Source organism: Monodelphis domestica, chromosome 2 (assembly GCF_027887165.1).
Source record: "Monodelphis domestica isolate mMonDom1 chromosome 2, mMonDom1.pri, whole genome shotgun sequence".
NCBI lineage: Eukaryota > Metazoa > Chordata > Mammalia > Didelphimorphia > Didelphidae > Monodelphis > Monodelphis domestica.
Window position 1 is genome coordinate 495,949,036 of NC_077228.1, and position 11,604 is coordinate 495,960,639.

Consider the following 11,604-nt stretch of genomic DNA (forward strand, 5'->3'; position numbering starts at 1 on the left):
AGTATCCTGAAAGACTCCAACAGGATAAGGAAAGGCTTGCCTTAACAATGTAATTAAGAAGAAAAATTGAACGCAGACAGGAGAGTGGGAACAGGACAAGCTTTATGGCAGAGATCTCTCTCTTCATCTGCTCAGCTGCCCTATCTCCCAAAGTGGAAGGGGGGGGGGGGGACAAAGTTGAACCTTAGAGATGACCCATACACCTTGAATTTAAATAAAAGATTTATTAGTCTCTTTTCAGAAAAAACAGTAAGTTAAGAAATTGTAGAACCTAAGTATTCTGCAGTTGGTCCTAACCTTCCCTGGCTCACCTCTTCAAGAGGTTATCCCTAACCCATAAAGGCAGGGTGTACACTCCCTGAAAGAAGATTTATAGGGAATCCTAGATCTGGGATTTCAAGTTTTCCAAGTGAAGCAGAAGAAACCAATGCAGAAAATACTGAGTGTCTCCCTTGCCCAGCAGCCCCTTCCTTCCATCTCACTAGCCTCAATTATATAATAGCAATCAATCCTTTAATGCATCGTTTCTTCTCCATACACTTCATCAGGAACACTTACTCCTTTCTCAACCCACACAACCCGGACAATTTTCTGATTTGAGGTCCTTACTCCACACCAGGATTCCTCTCTGATGGTCTGGGAGCCAAGATCTTTTATGATGAGCTCCACCACTGGTTTATTGGGTAAGTCACCCTTTTTGTGCCTTAATTTCCCCAGTTGTAAAAAATGGGGAAGTAGTTTTCCCCTGGCCCTCTTACATGGATTTTGAAGCTATAAAAACTATATAAAGTGCTTTTAGTTCCTCAAAATATGCATGATATAAATAAGTGGAATTATGATTAAGAACAAGAAACACAACTAGGTGAAAAACAGCTTGAGCAATAGACTGGATGGCTCCAGGATGAGCAGGCAAAGCCATTCTTCCCTATTACATTCTTAGTCAAACTTGATTTATGCTTATTTTACCTATAATCAAGTCCACAGACTAAAGTTAAATGGCAACAATGTGGCAGTTTTCAAACTAAGCTAGCTCCACCACCAGCTATTTTCAGGTGAGCCAAGTTCTTTGAGGTTTAACACCTCTAGACAAACTCAATTCAATACTCCAGTGAGCAGAAAACAAGAAAGGTGACAAAGTGATTCAGCCATTCCTTCCAAAGGACTTCAAAAAATACCTTCCTCCACCAAAAAGGTCATGTGGAAAAGAAACCACAGCAAGACCTTTCCCCCCCCCCCTTCTCTGAAAAGTCCTAACAGAAAAGGGACTTTGAGAAAACATTTTTGAAAACTTTCCCATAAACCTGCTGGTGGCCAAACCCCACCCCCAATTTAATACTGGGAGACAATAAGTTCACTACTCAAGGAAGGGGGACTACAGGGACCATGAGTCCACTTCAGAGTCCAGAGGGCCATATCCTGAAAGGAGCAGGAAGGGCAACAGGGATTGGTCATGTAGTTATTTATAGAAGGGCTGGAGCAAAAGGAAACATGTTTGAAAGAGAAATTTGGTACAAAAATTGAAATCAAATCTGATATACTCAGACAAAGGTAAAAACTGAGTGTCTCTGGTAGTTTGGGAATTATTGCAAAGGTAAATTTTGAACAATATATAAACGTTTGTTTTATTGACAGACTAGGCCTTGGCCTGTGTTTTGACAAGCAAGCCTAATAATAGCACCATCTTTCTTTACATTTACTTGCAATTTATTTAAGCAAACAAGAGGTCAGGTTTGCCTCAAGTGGATGACTTTCTGTACAACTTCTGCTATAGAAATTTAGAATAGGTGAAAAGCTTGAGAAAGTTCTGAAAAATAAAAACCAAGCCCATAATCTAAATTAATAACATAAAAGAGTCAGATGGGAGTGACTAAAAAATGAGAGAAGTTAAACTGAATGTACATGCACAATGGCACTATCACAAAAGCCATTATTTATAAAAAGCCAATGAAAAAGTTCTAGAAATGGCTGGCTCAATTATTAAAAGCTGCATGAATCAATCTTTTCATGTAGTAAAGAAGCTGCATGAATCAATCTTTTCATGTACTCTTTTTTCTCTCCCATCCCAGGTCCCTTCAAAGAATTTAACCTTATCCACAAGGAAGATAACAAAGGTAGTTTAAAAAATTGACTTTTAACTGTCTTTGAACACATCACAAATTGGTTCTGAATACCAAAAATATCTGACTTGTTAAGATTAGAAATGCTATATAGACAAGGGTTCTAAATCACCTGGGCAAAGGAGTTGTTTTTTTTTTTAGGAGGTATGGAAGAAACCCTTAACCCAATCTCTATAACATTTCAAAGAAATAAATTTCTGTAAAAATACATACAAATTTTTACATATATAAACACATTTACAAGGTTTTTTTGTTCTTTTAGGTCTGGGGAGAGGTAAAAAAAAGCATTCTAAAGTCTTTGTAGATACAAGAGCTAGTTACTGAGCTGTACAAGGAAAAAAAGCAGGTATATCTGTACATTTGGAGTTTGCCTCCCCTGCCCCCAGCCAAATCACTTTCACTGACACTTTTTAAAGAGGATCCCAAGTCACATAAGTTAAGCCCATGGCATTGTTAGTGCTCTTTTAATCTTGTGTAATAACTACCAAATGCTGGTGAAATGGCTAATACAGTTCTATGACTAGGAAGCCTACTGGCCACAGTGCTTTGGGAAGGAAGAAAATTCTTCCAACCCTATCACTAAACCTCTCTCTGGTCTTTTCCAAAGAAGATCTCTGCTGCTGCTTCTTCCCGATGGCTGTTCTTCAGGAAGCACATTTTTCTCTAGTATTTATTCTTATCAAAGTCCCCTTTTGCCTCTACTGCCATGGTAGAAGTATCTTTTCCTGCTAGAGCTCTGTGCTCCAGAAGGATCTTGGATGTTCTAGCCTGGGTAGTTTGATGTCCAGCTTCATAAATACTTTTAATTTCACAGCAGAATTGTGCAGTTTTGCTGGCTGGAGTCAGTTACAAGTCATTTATTGCACTTACAAGGCTATCTTATTAGATATGCCAAACCAGCTCCTACTCCAGCAACACCGGCAAAGGCGAGCAGCACATTTCTGATGCCACCTTCTAGGTCCTGTACATGAAAGAATTCCACAAATCCCTCCTAGAAAAGAAAAAGGGGAAAAAAAAACACACATTTTGAAGTGGACTCCCACTGGCTCAGAACATGATTTGTTGCCAAGAGGATGAACATGAAGGTGAAAAGTGTTCATGAGCTCCATCAATTAGGCTCCTATCTAAGAAACCAACATTCTACACATTGGGGAGTGCCTTGAGACTGCAATAGGGCTGTTACTTCCCAGCACCCCTGCCCCCTTTCCTCCAGTTCTGCACCCGGCCTTTGCTTGGACTTACCCAGCCCTTTTGCTTAATCAGCCAGTCCCGTTTTGTCTTGACCAGAACATCTGTTATGCTTTCTGCTAGCGGGTCTATGCAACTTTCCTGGTTTATGCTCTTCAAGTGCTTTGCCACAAAGGCACCGAAAGAAATGAGAGTCACAATCCTGCCCCAGTTTGTTATACCGTCACTGAAAACATGGGTCGCCACTCGAGACACAGCTTTAATATCCTCTTCGTTTTTGATATCCAATTTCCGAAGCATGCCTGAAAAGAAACGGCAAGATTACCGACTCTAATCATTTCTGCCTGCAAAAACAGTCCTCCCTTCAACATTGGGAAATGTTGTCAAAAGATAGGAATAGTCAATATTGGAGGGGTTGTGGGAAGATAAGCACATTAATTTATTATGAGTGGAGATGTGAATTAGTATAAGCACTTTGGAAATAATTATAACTAAACAAATGACAGTGTCTTAAAAGAAATAAAGTTAAAAGTACCGTCTTTGGTCTCCTTTTGTACCCCCACCTTTAAGCACTGTGCCTAGCACATAGTAGGCGCTTCCTAAACGTTTACTGATTAATGGATATATCTTTCTCCAAGACCCTTGAGAGCAAGGACTGTCTCTGACCGCTTTTTGCAACCCGAGAGCCTACCGCAGTGCCTGGCACACAGTAAGCGATTAATAAATGCTCAATGATTGGTTGAAAATCCCCTCCACCTTCCCAGGTACTTTCTCCGGCCAGAATCCACCTGGGCCCAATACAAGCTTCGCCGCAGCTAGCAGTTTCTAGTTCCAGGGAACCGCACGATGAATTTCCCACCCATTTTGGGAACTAATGTGCAGAGCAGCCAAGTTTGCCAGCACAAAGCAGCTGCGCATGCACAATGGTGGGACTCGTCTCGGCCACCCGCGAGGAGAGGGTCGCAGCAAGACCACCCACCTTGGAAAGCCCTCTCGTGGTTCCTCTGGACACCGTCTCCCACGCGTCGCAGGGTCTCTAAGGCCTTGCCGCTGCGTAGGGGCTTGGCCTCCTTCGTGCCAACCGCCTGCTCGCGAAGGTACCGGCTGATGAGCTCCAAGGACTGCCCGTATAGTTCATCCTCTTCTTCATCCTCCTCAGCTGGGGGCGGCGTCGAAGGCAAAGAGCCGTTCGGGCTGTCCCCACCTTCCCGGGCTATTTCCAGCACAGCCAGGCGGGAGGGCCGCTTCCCGGGAGGCTCGGGCTCGTAACCGTCCAGTTCCTCCTCAGGGCACATTGGGACGTCCGCAGCCCCATCGGCCACCTCGGCGGGCGCCGACGAGCAGCGGCCCGGCGCGAACAGGCTCGGCATCGGATCGGTGGTGACGTCGGGGGCCTCCGCGCCAATGGGTGCGGGCCGCGCGACCCCCCGGGCGCCCGGCGAGACAGGATTCGGAGGACTCGCACGGATTCCTCCGCCAATCAACCCTGCCCCCGCCGTCCCTGTTTCCACTTCCCCTCCATCGCGCTGCGGCGGAGTACTCTCAACCGTAGGGCCTTTGCCAGAAGCTAGCAGGCGCCCGCCGGACGGGGGACCGCTGGCGCCGCCGCCGGCGCCCATCCCTGCCCCGCCACAGTAAAGGTTGAGGCCGATGACGGCGTTCTTCTTGAAAGGGCCTAACATCTTAGCCAGCTGCCACCGCGGAGGAAGGTCCGGGAGGCACCAAGGTCCGCACTCGAAGGAAGCGGAAGTGAGGATTGGGAGAGGCGTCGGCAGAACAGAATTATAGCAGATGCGTCAGGAGCGCGTCAGCTAGTGGAGGTGGGAAACGGAAGGAGGGGGCGGAGATCGGGAAGCCAGACACGCACGGCTCGGCACCGGCGCAGGCGCAAGCGGAAACGGACTTGGAGATTGCTTCAGCCTTTGCAGACGGGAAGACTCTTCTCTTTCTGGCTTCGCAGTCCCACCCCTGCCCCAGGAGGATTGATTGGGAGGATGGAGACTTGGCTGTCCGCACGTCGGGCGGGTTATGTAATCGGTTACCAGAGAATTTCCGTGTCTTGTTTTGGCTTCATCTGATGGAATTTTCTGACAGCCCTCCGGTCCGAAACGAGCCTGGCTCAGCTCCTGCCCCTCACCACAGCCGCAGCCCACCCTCCACGTGATCCTGCCCCCTTCTCTCCGCCACCTTCAGTTTTTCCACAGCCCAGGCAGCCTTGAAGGCCCAGGATTTGAATTATTAGTCATAGATGGGGATTGGGATTCCAAGATTGGAAACCGGGAAGGACCCATTAGGTGCAGGATACTTATAATACTTCAATGAGCTTTTGACCCACGTGGGGCCAGGCTTTAAAACTAAATTAGATGGGGGCAGGTAGGTGGCTCAGTAGATAGAGAGAGCTAGCCCTGGAGATGAGGTCCTCAGTTCAAATGTGATCTCAGATAATGCCTAGACGTGTGACTTTGGGCAAGTCACTTTACCCCCATTGCTTAGCCCCTACCACTTTCCTGCCTTAGAACTGATACTTAGTATTGATTTTAAGACAGAAGGTCTGGTTAAAAAAAAAAAATTAAACCCTCCATTCTTGGAAAAAGGTTGCTGAACTGGTTAGAAATTAATACTTGGCCAGTTTATCTTTGAGGCCCTACTGAATTTAACTAGGTTGGGTTAGCGAACATTAGATCAAAAATTTAATAGTTTAGTAGATATGTAATCAATTGCAGGCCTTAGGACACAGTTCAGATCCTGCCTCTGATACTTTATACTCCTGTGACTTGAGCAAGACACCTAACCCTCAGTTTCTATCTGGTAGTTGGGCTAGATGGCCTCTATTGACCCTTTTAGCTCTATTTTAAAAGTAATGTGATATGAATAAATGAATTAATACCAAATTAAATAACTACTGCTTTATAGTATAGTTTGACATTTGGTGATGCTAACCAGCCCTGCCCCACCTCATTCCTATTCCCCCCCATTATTGCCTTTTAAATTCTTGACTTTTTGTTCTTCCTAATGAATTTATTACTCTGTCTAGTTCTTTAAAGCAATTCCTGTTTGGGTTGGCATAAAACTAAATCCATAATTAAGGCATTATCATCTTATATTGGCATGGTCTAACCATTAACATTTGAATCTACTTAAATTCTTTATTTTTATGAAAATTGTTTTGTAGTTGTATTCAGATATAAGCTATGAGTGTGATAGTTTGAGTTTGTAGGTTAATTTTTAGGTATTTTATGCATTTTGTAATTACTTTAAATGAAATTTATTTTTCTCTTTTTTTGTCAATGCCATATAGAAATGTTAATTTCAAGAATTTATTTTGTATTCTGGTTGATTGCAATTATTAATCACCTTGGTTAATTCTAATTAACTAATATTTTTCTGATTCTCTGGTTTTCTTTTTAAAATACATTTTAGGGGTAAATAGATGATTCAGTGGATAAACAGCCAGACCTAGAGACAGGAATTCCTGGGTTCAAATGTGACCTCAGACGCTTTCTAGCTATGTGACCCTGGGCAAGTCATTTAACCTCAGTTGCCTAGCCCTTACCCATCTTCTGTCTAGGAATCCATTGATTTCAAGATAGGTTTTTTTTCTTGGTCACATTTCCTCCTATATCCCTCCTCTCCTCTTTTTAAAAATTAGAAGAGAAAAAGGTTCAGCAAAACCAATTACAGTATTCAGTTTGGATTGTTTGGGGTTTTTTTGTTTGTTTTTTTGGTGATTCCTTCCATTTAAATTGTTGTGGTTCTGTATATTGTTTTCTTACTCTTCTGTTTTTTTTCCTACATTATTTCATATCAGTCTTTCTATACCTCTATGTATTCATTATGCTCACCGCACAGTAATATTCCATTCTGTTCATGTTCTGTACTTTGTTTAGTCATTTCTCAGTCAGTGGGCATCTATTTTGTTTCTGATTCTTTGCAGTTATAAAATATTTTATGGGGTCTTTCTTTTTGTCATTAACTTCCTAGGAATATATGCCTCCCAGGGGAATCTCTAAGTTAAAGGGTATGGACATTTGTTTATCTTGTTTGCATAATTCCAAATTGCTTCCTTTAGGATCTTCTAGGTTAAATCATAATAGCATTTGTGATTAGGGATCATTTTGTATGGTTTTTGCCAATGTTCCTGCCTTTAGTTTTATCTGTCTTATCTAGCATTTCTAGTACTCTATCAAATAGTAACTGGGAGGTAACCTTGCTTTATCCCTGGTACTAAGATGCCATCACATTTGAAGATGTGGGAGATTGAAGAATCTGGGAGGAATAACTAACATATCGAATGATAAAATCAAGAGCTAGGTGCCCGCATTGTGCTGAATGTAATATGGTAACATTTAGTAGGGATAAATGTGGAGTCTTACTCTTGGACACAACTTCATTAGTATAAGATGGGGAGGCATGGTTCGATAGCACCTGTTCCAGATTTGGGGGCTCTTAGAGGATTGGTCAGCAATGTGATATAGCAGTCCCAAAAACTACTTTGATCTTCAGCTGCTTTAAAAAGGCACCACTTTCTAAAATGGAAGCTGATAGTCCTGGTATATTTGGCTCTTGTCAGATCTTATCTGTAATATTATGCTCAGTTCTGAGACCCATGATTTAAAAAGAGCATTTATAAGTTGGAGGGTGTGCACTAGGAGGACAACCAGAATGATGAAGGATCTTAGAAGCCTAGTCAGGAGTATTGGGTGAAGGAACAGGAATGTAATTTAGCCTGAATAAAAGAGAACTTCAAGAGGTCAAGATATCAGTCTTCTGGCATTTCAAAGTTTGTCTTTTTGAAAAGGATTTTTAAAAGGATTGGTTTGTTTTGTTAGGCCCCAGAGGGTAGACCTAGGAACAACAGATGGAAGTCTCAGAGACCAATTTAGGCTTGACAACACAAAAAACTTGCTAAGAATTCCAGAAGTGGAATGGAGTAGGCTTCTTGGAGTTGGTGGCCTCACCCTTCATGGAAGTCCTCAGGCAAGGGCTGGATAACTCCTTGTCAGATATATAGTTATAGAAGAATTCCTTTCATTTGTAGGTTGGGCTAAATGGATGTGAAGTTTCTTTCATTTCTCAAATTCTGTGATTGTGGAAAAGCTTTCTGTGTTTTTCCATTCTAAATAATGAGAGCTAACATTTATATAGCATTTACTCTAGACCAGGTGCTATGTGGATCACTTTACAAATATCTCATTTGATCTTCACAACAACTGTGGAAGGTAGGTGCTATTATTACTATTTTACAGATGAGGAAACTGTGGCAAACAGAGATTAAATGATGCCCAGAATCTCACAGCTAGTGTCTGAGGCTAAATTTGAACTCAGTTCTTCCCTGACAAGCCCAGTGCTCTATTACACCATGCTTATGCTTTTTTTGAGTTGGTATTTTGTTTTTATGTGAATAAATGAAGTATTTTGTTGGAAGGCTTTTTCTTTGTCTTGACAGAAAATGTTTTTTTAATTGCTCACTTTATCTTCCCTTATATAAATCCTCTTATCACGATGAATAATTTGAAAAATATTTTGCTCAGCATCTTTGCTAGGGTGTTTATATTTTTGCATCAATATTAATTACTTTAGTTGCTTCATTGTTATATTCCTCTTCTTCATTGTTCCCTTGAATCAAGACCTTTGGGGCAGATAGGTGGCCTAATGGAGTCAAAGCATATCTAAGTTTAAATCTAGTCTCAGTCACTTTCACTAGCTGCAAGACCCTGGACAAGACACTTAATCTTGTTTACTTCAATAACCTCATCTTTAAAATGTGCTGATAGGGAGCAGCTGGGTAGCTCAGTGGATTGAGAGCCAGGCCTAGAGACTGGAGGTCCTAGATTCAAACCGGACCTCAGACAATTCTCAGCTGTGTGACCCTGGGCAAATCACTTAACCCAACCCCACCCCACCCCCCATTGCCTAGCCTTTACCACTCTTCTGCCTTGGAACCAATATGTTCCAAGATGGAAAATAATAAAGTAAAATAAAATGAGCTGACAAAGGAAATGGCAAACTAGTTCAATATCTTTGCCCAGAAAACCCCAAATAAGGGTTAAGAATTGGACATGACTAAAATGGCTGAAAAATAAATCAGGTCCTTAGAATGCCTTCTCTATTATTGAGAACAGTTTTTGTAACAACTATTTGATAGAATTCACTTGTGAATCCTATGGGCCAGGATTTTTTTTCTTTGATGTCACTTTGATTTCTTGTTCTGAGATAGTTGGTTAAAATCGCTATTTATTGTTTTCTGAAATTGTGTTATAATTATTTTTGCTAGCATATAATTTTGTATAGCAATCTTGATAATTTCAATTATTTCCTTTGCTCATTGATTGTTTCTTTTGGATCTTTATAATCTGGTTTTCCTTTTTCTTTTTTAAAAAAATCATGTTAGCTAAGGATTTTTTTTATTATGCCAAAAAACCCTTTGTTTTGCTTATTAGTTTCTCAGTTTATTATATAATTTCAATATTTATTCTTTTTGTGTTTATTTTGGGAAAGTTGGTTTTTATTTTTTTTAATGCTAAGTTCATGATCTACTTTTTCTACTCATATGTTTTCAGAAATAGAATTGTTCCTTTGAGGACTGTTTTGGTCTATCCTTTCAGTTTTACTATGTTGATTCATTCTCTTTAATATAGTTATCTATTATTTCTTTTTTCAAAACCTTTACCCTTGTTCAGGTTTAGAATCAATACTGTGTATCAGTTTCAAGGCAGAAGAGCAGTAAGGGCTAGGCAATGGGGATCAAGTGATTTACTCCAGGGTAAGTTGTTTTCTCTCTCTCTCTCTCTCTCTCTCTCTCTCTCTCTCTCTTTTTAATCTTTCAGTTAAATCTATTTGAGAAAGAAGGATGGTTTCCTATTATCATCAATGCTGTACTTTCATTGGCTTTTGCTTTATTAGGCCCATATCACTTGTTGCATATTTTAAAATGCTGTTGTTTGGGTTGCCTCTCTTGACTTTTGATTTTTATTGTTTCCTTTTCTGAAATCTTGATTGCAACTAATGCTTTGGGGAATTGCCTAAAGCATCATAACTTTCATTCTGGCCTCATTTTTTATTTCTTTGTATCTTTGTTTTAAATGTGTTTCTGATACAATAAATTGTTAAGACTTTGTTGATTTATTCATCCTGTCATTCCCTTTCATTTTAGTGGGAAATTAAATGCATCAACTTAAAGAGTAGGAATAGTTCTTAAATGTGTGGTTTGGGGTTTTCTGAACTCCTTATTTTATAAATGGTTTCTTCCCCCAACCCCCCCCCCTCCCAAATCACAGTCCAGTGCCAGAGATTTTGCTTTTACTGTCCTCCTTCCTCCCTTCTCTTTCCACTACCTGATTAACCTTACCTGGCCCACAGTCTTGAGTTTCATTTCAATTAGTCTTTCTTTTTATCCTTCCCTTCCCCAATCCAGATTTAAAAACAAAACAAAATAGTCCTCACTGCTCCAACTATTCTCACTCTCTTAAGTTTTTGTAATATTCAATTATGGCCTCATTTCTAAAATGTGTAAATTCATCCCTATTTTTTTCCCCCTTCTAGGCTACTTAGGAATGTGATTTGTCCTTCTAGGGCTTTGCTCTTAGTCCTTTCTTAGTCTCCGTGCCAGAGGGGACTTCTAGAAGATAAAAGCCTCAGTCCCTTCCCTGTCCTCCCCAGCTCTCAGGGCAGTTTTGGATATCACCCACACCTTTATTTCTCTCTTTTTTTAAGGATCTTCTTCCGAGGAACCTCAGTCCCAGACATACTCATTCACTAAGGAGGGAGTATGGCTTGGTGGAAGGCACTAAATCTTGTATAGTTGAGGCCTCGTTTTCTACTCCATGTTCTTTTGTTCACCATCTGCCCAACCAGGGCCCCATACATCTATCTACCTCTGAATCTTATGCACTTTGGTTCGTCTGCTCTCTCCATAGGTGTGGTGAGAGGTGATCACCCAAAACCAAACCTTTGCTCAGAGATGGTGTTCCAGTGTCCACGCTCCCTCAGAGAAACCAGTTGTGCAAAACCCAGGTTACAGATGCACCCATACCTCTTCAGAGATCATGCAGGGATGCCTTTAGATAAGACCCAATTCCCTCTCCCCTCCTCTAGGTCCACCCCCCATCTCATGCTCTTTCCCTCTTCAACCAAGTCTTCCCTTTTGTGGGAGACCAAAAAATACCCACAGCTTAATTCTCCTTTCCAGACAAAGCTAGGCTAGAGTGTGCTTCCCTAATGCCTTTCACCTTCACCCCACTGTACAGATTGATTTATGAGGGAACAATTACTATTGATTTCCTCTCCAGACAACTCCTCA

The 11,604-nt window shown here is 41.3% G+C and overlaps 1 protein-coding gene across 2 annotated transcripts; it reads right to left on the reverse strand.

Annotated features, from left to right (window-relative positions):
• Nucleotides 1-209: 209 nt before the first annotated feature.
• On the reverse strand, nucleotides 210-9,194 carry MCL1 (MCL1 apoptosis regulator, BCL2 family member). Of its 2 annotated transcripts, XM_001370840.4 has the most exons (3): nucleotides 4,285-9,194; nucleotides 3,360-3,607; nucleotides 210-3,108 (listed from the first exon to the last, which is right to left on the reverse strand). In XM_001370840.4, exons 1-3 carry the CDS (start codon nucleotides 4,985-4,987, stop codon nucleotides 2,992-2,994), a joined length of 1,068 nt encoding a protein of 355 aa, XP_001370877.1. In that variant the 5' UTR covers nucleotides 4,988-9,194; the 3' UTR covers nucleotides 210-2,991. The 2 variants fall into 2 exon arrangements, with proteins under 2 accessions (XP_001370877.1, XP_007485445.1); XM_007485383.3 differs by lacking the exon at nucleotides 3,360-3,607 and having other exon boundaries at nucleotides 2,984-3,108.
• Between the last annotated feature and the right edge of the window lie 2,410 nt (nucleotides 9,195-11,604).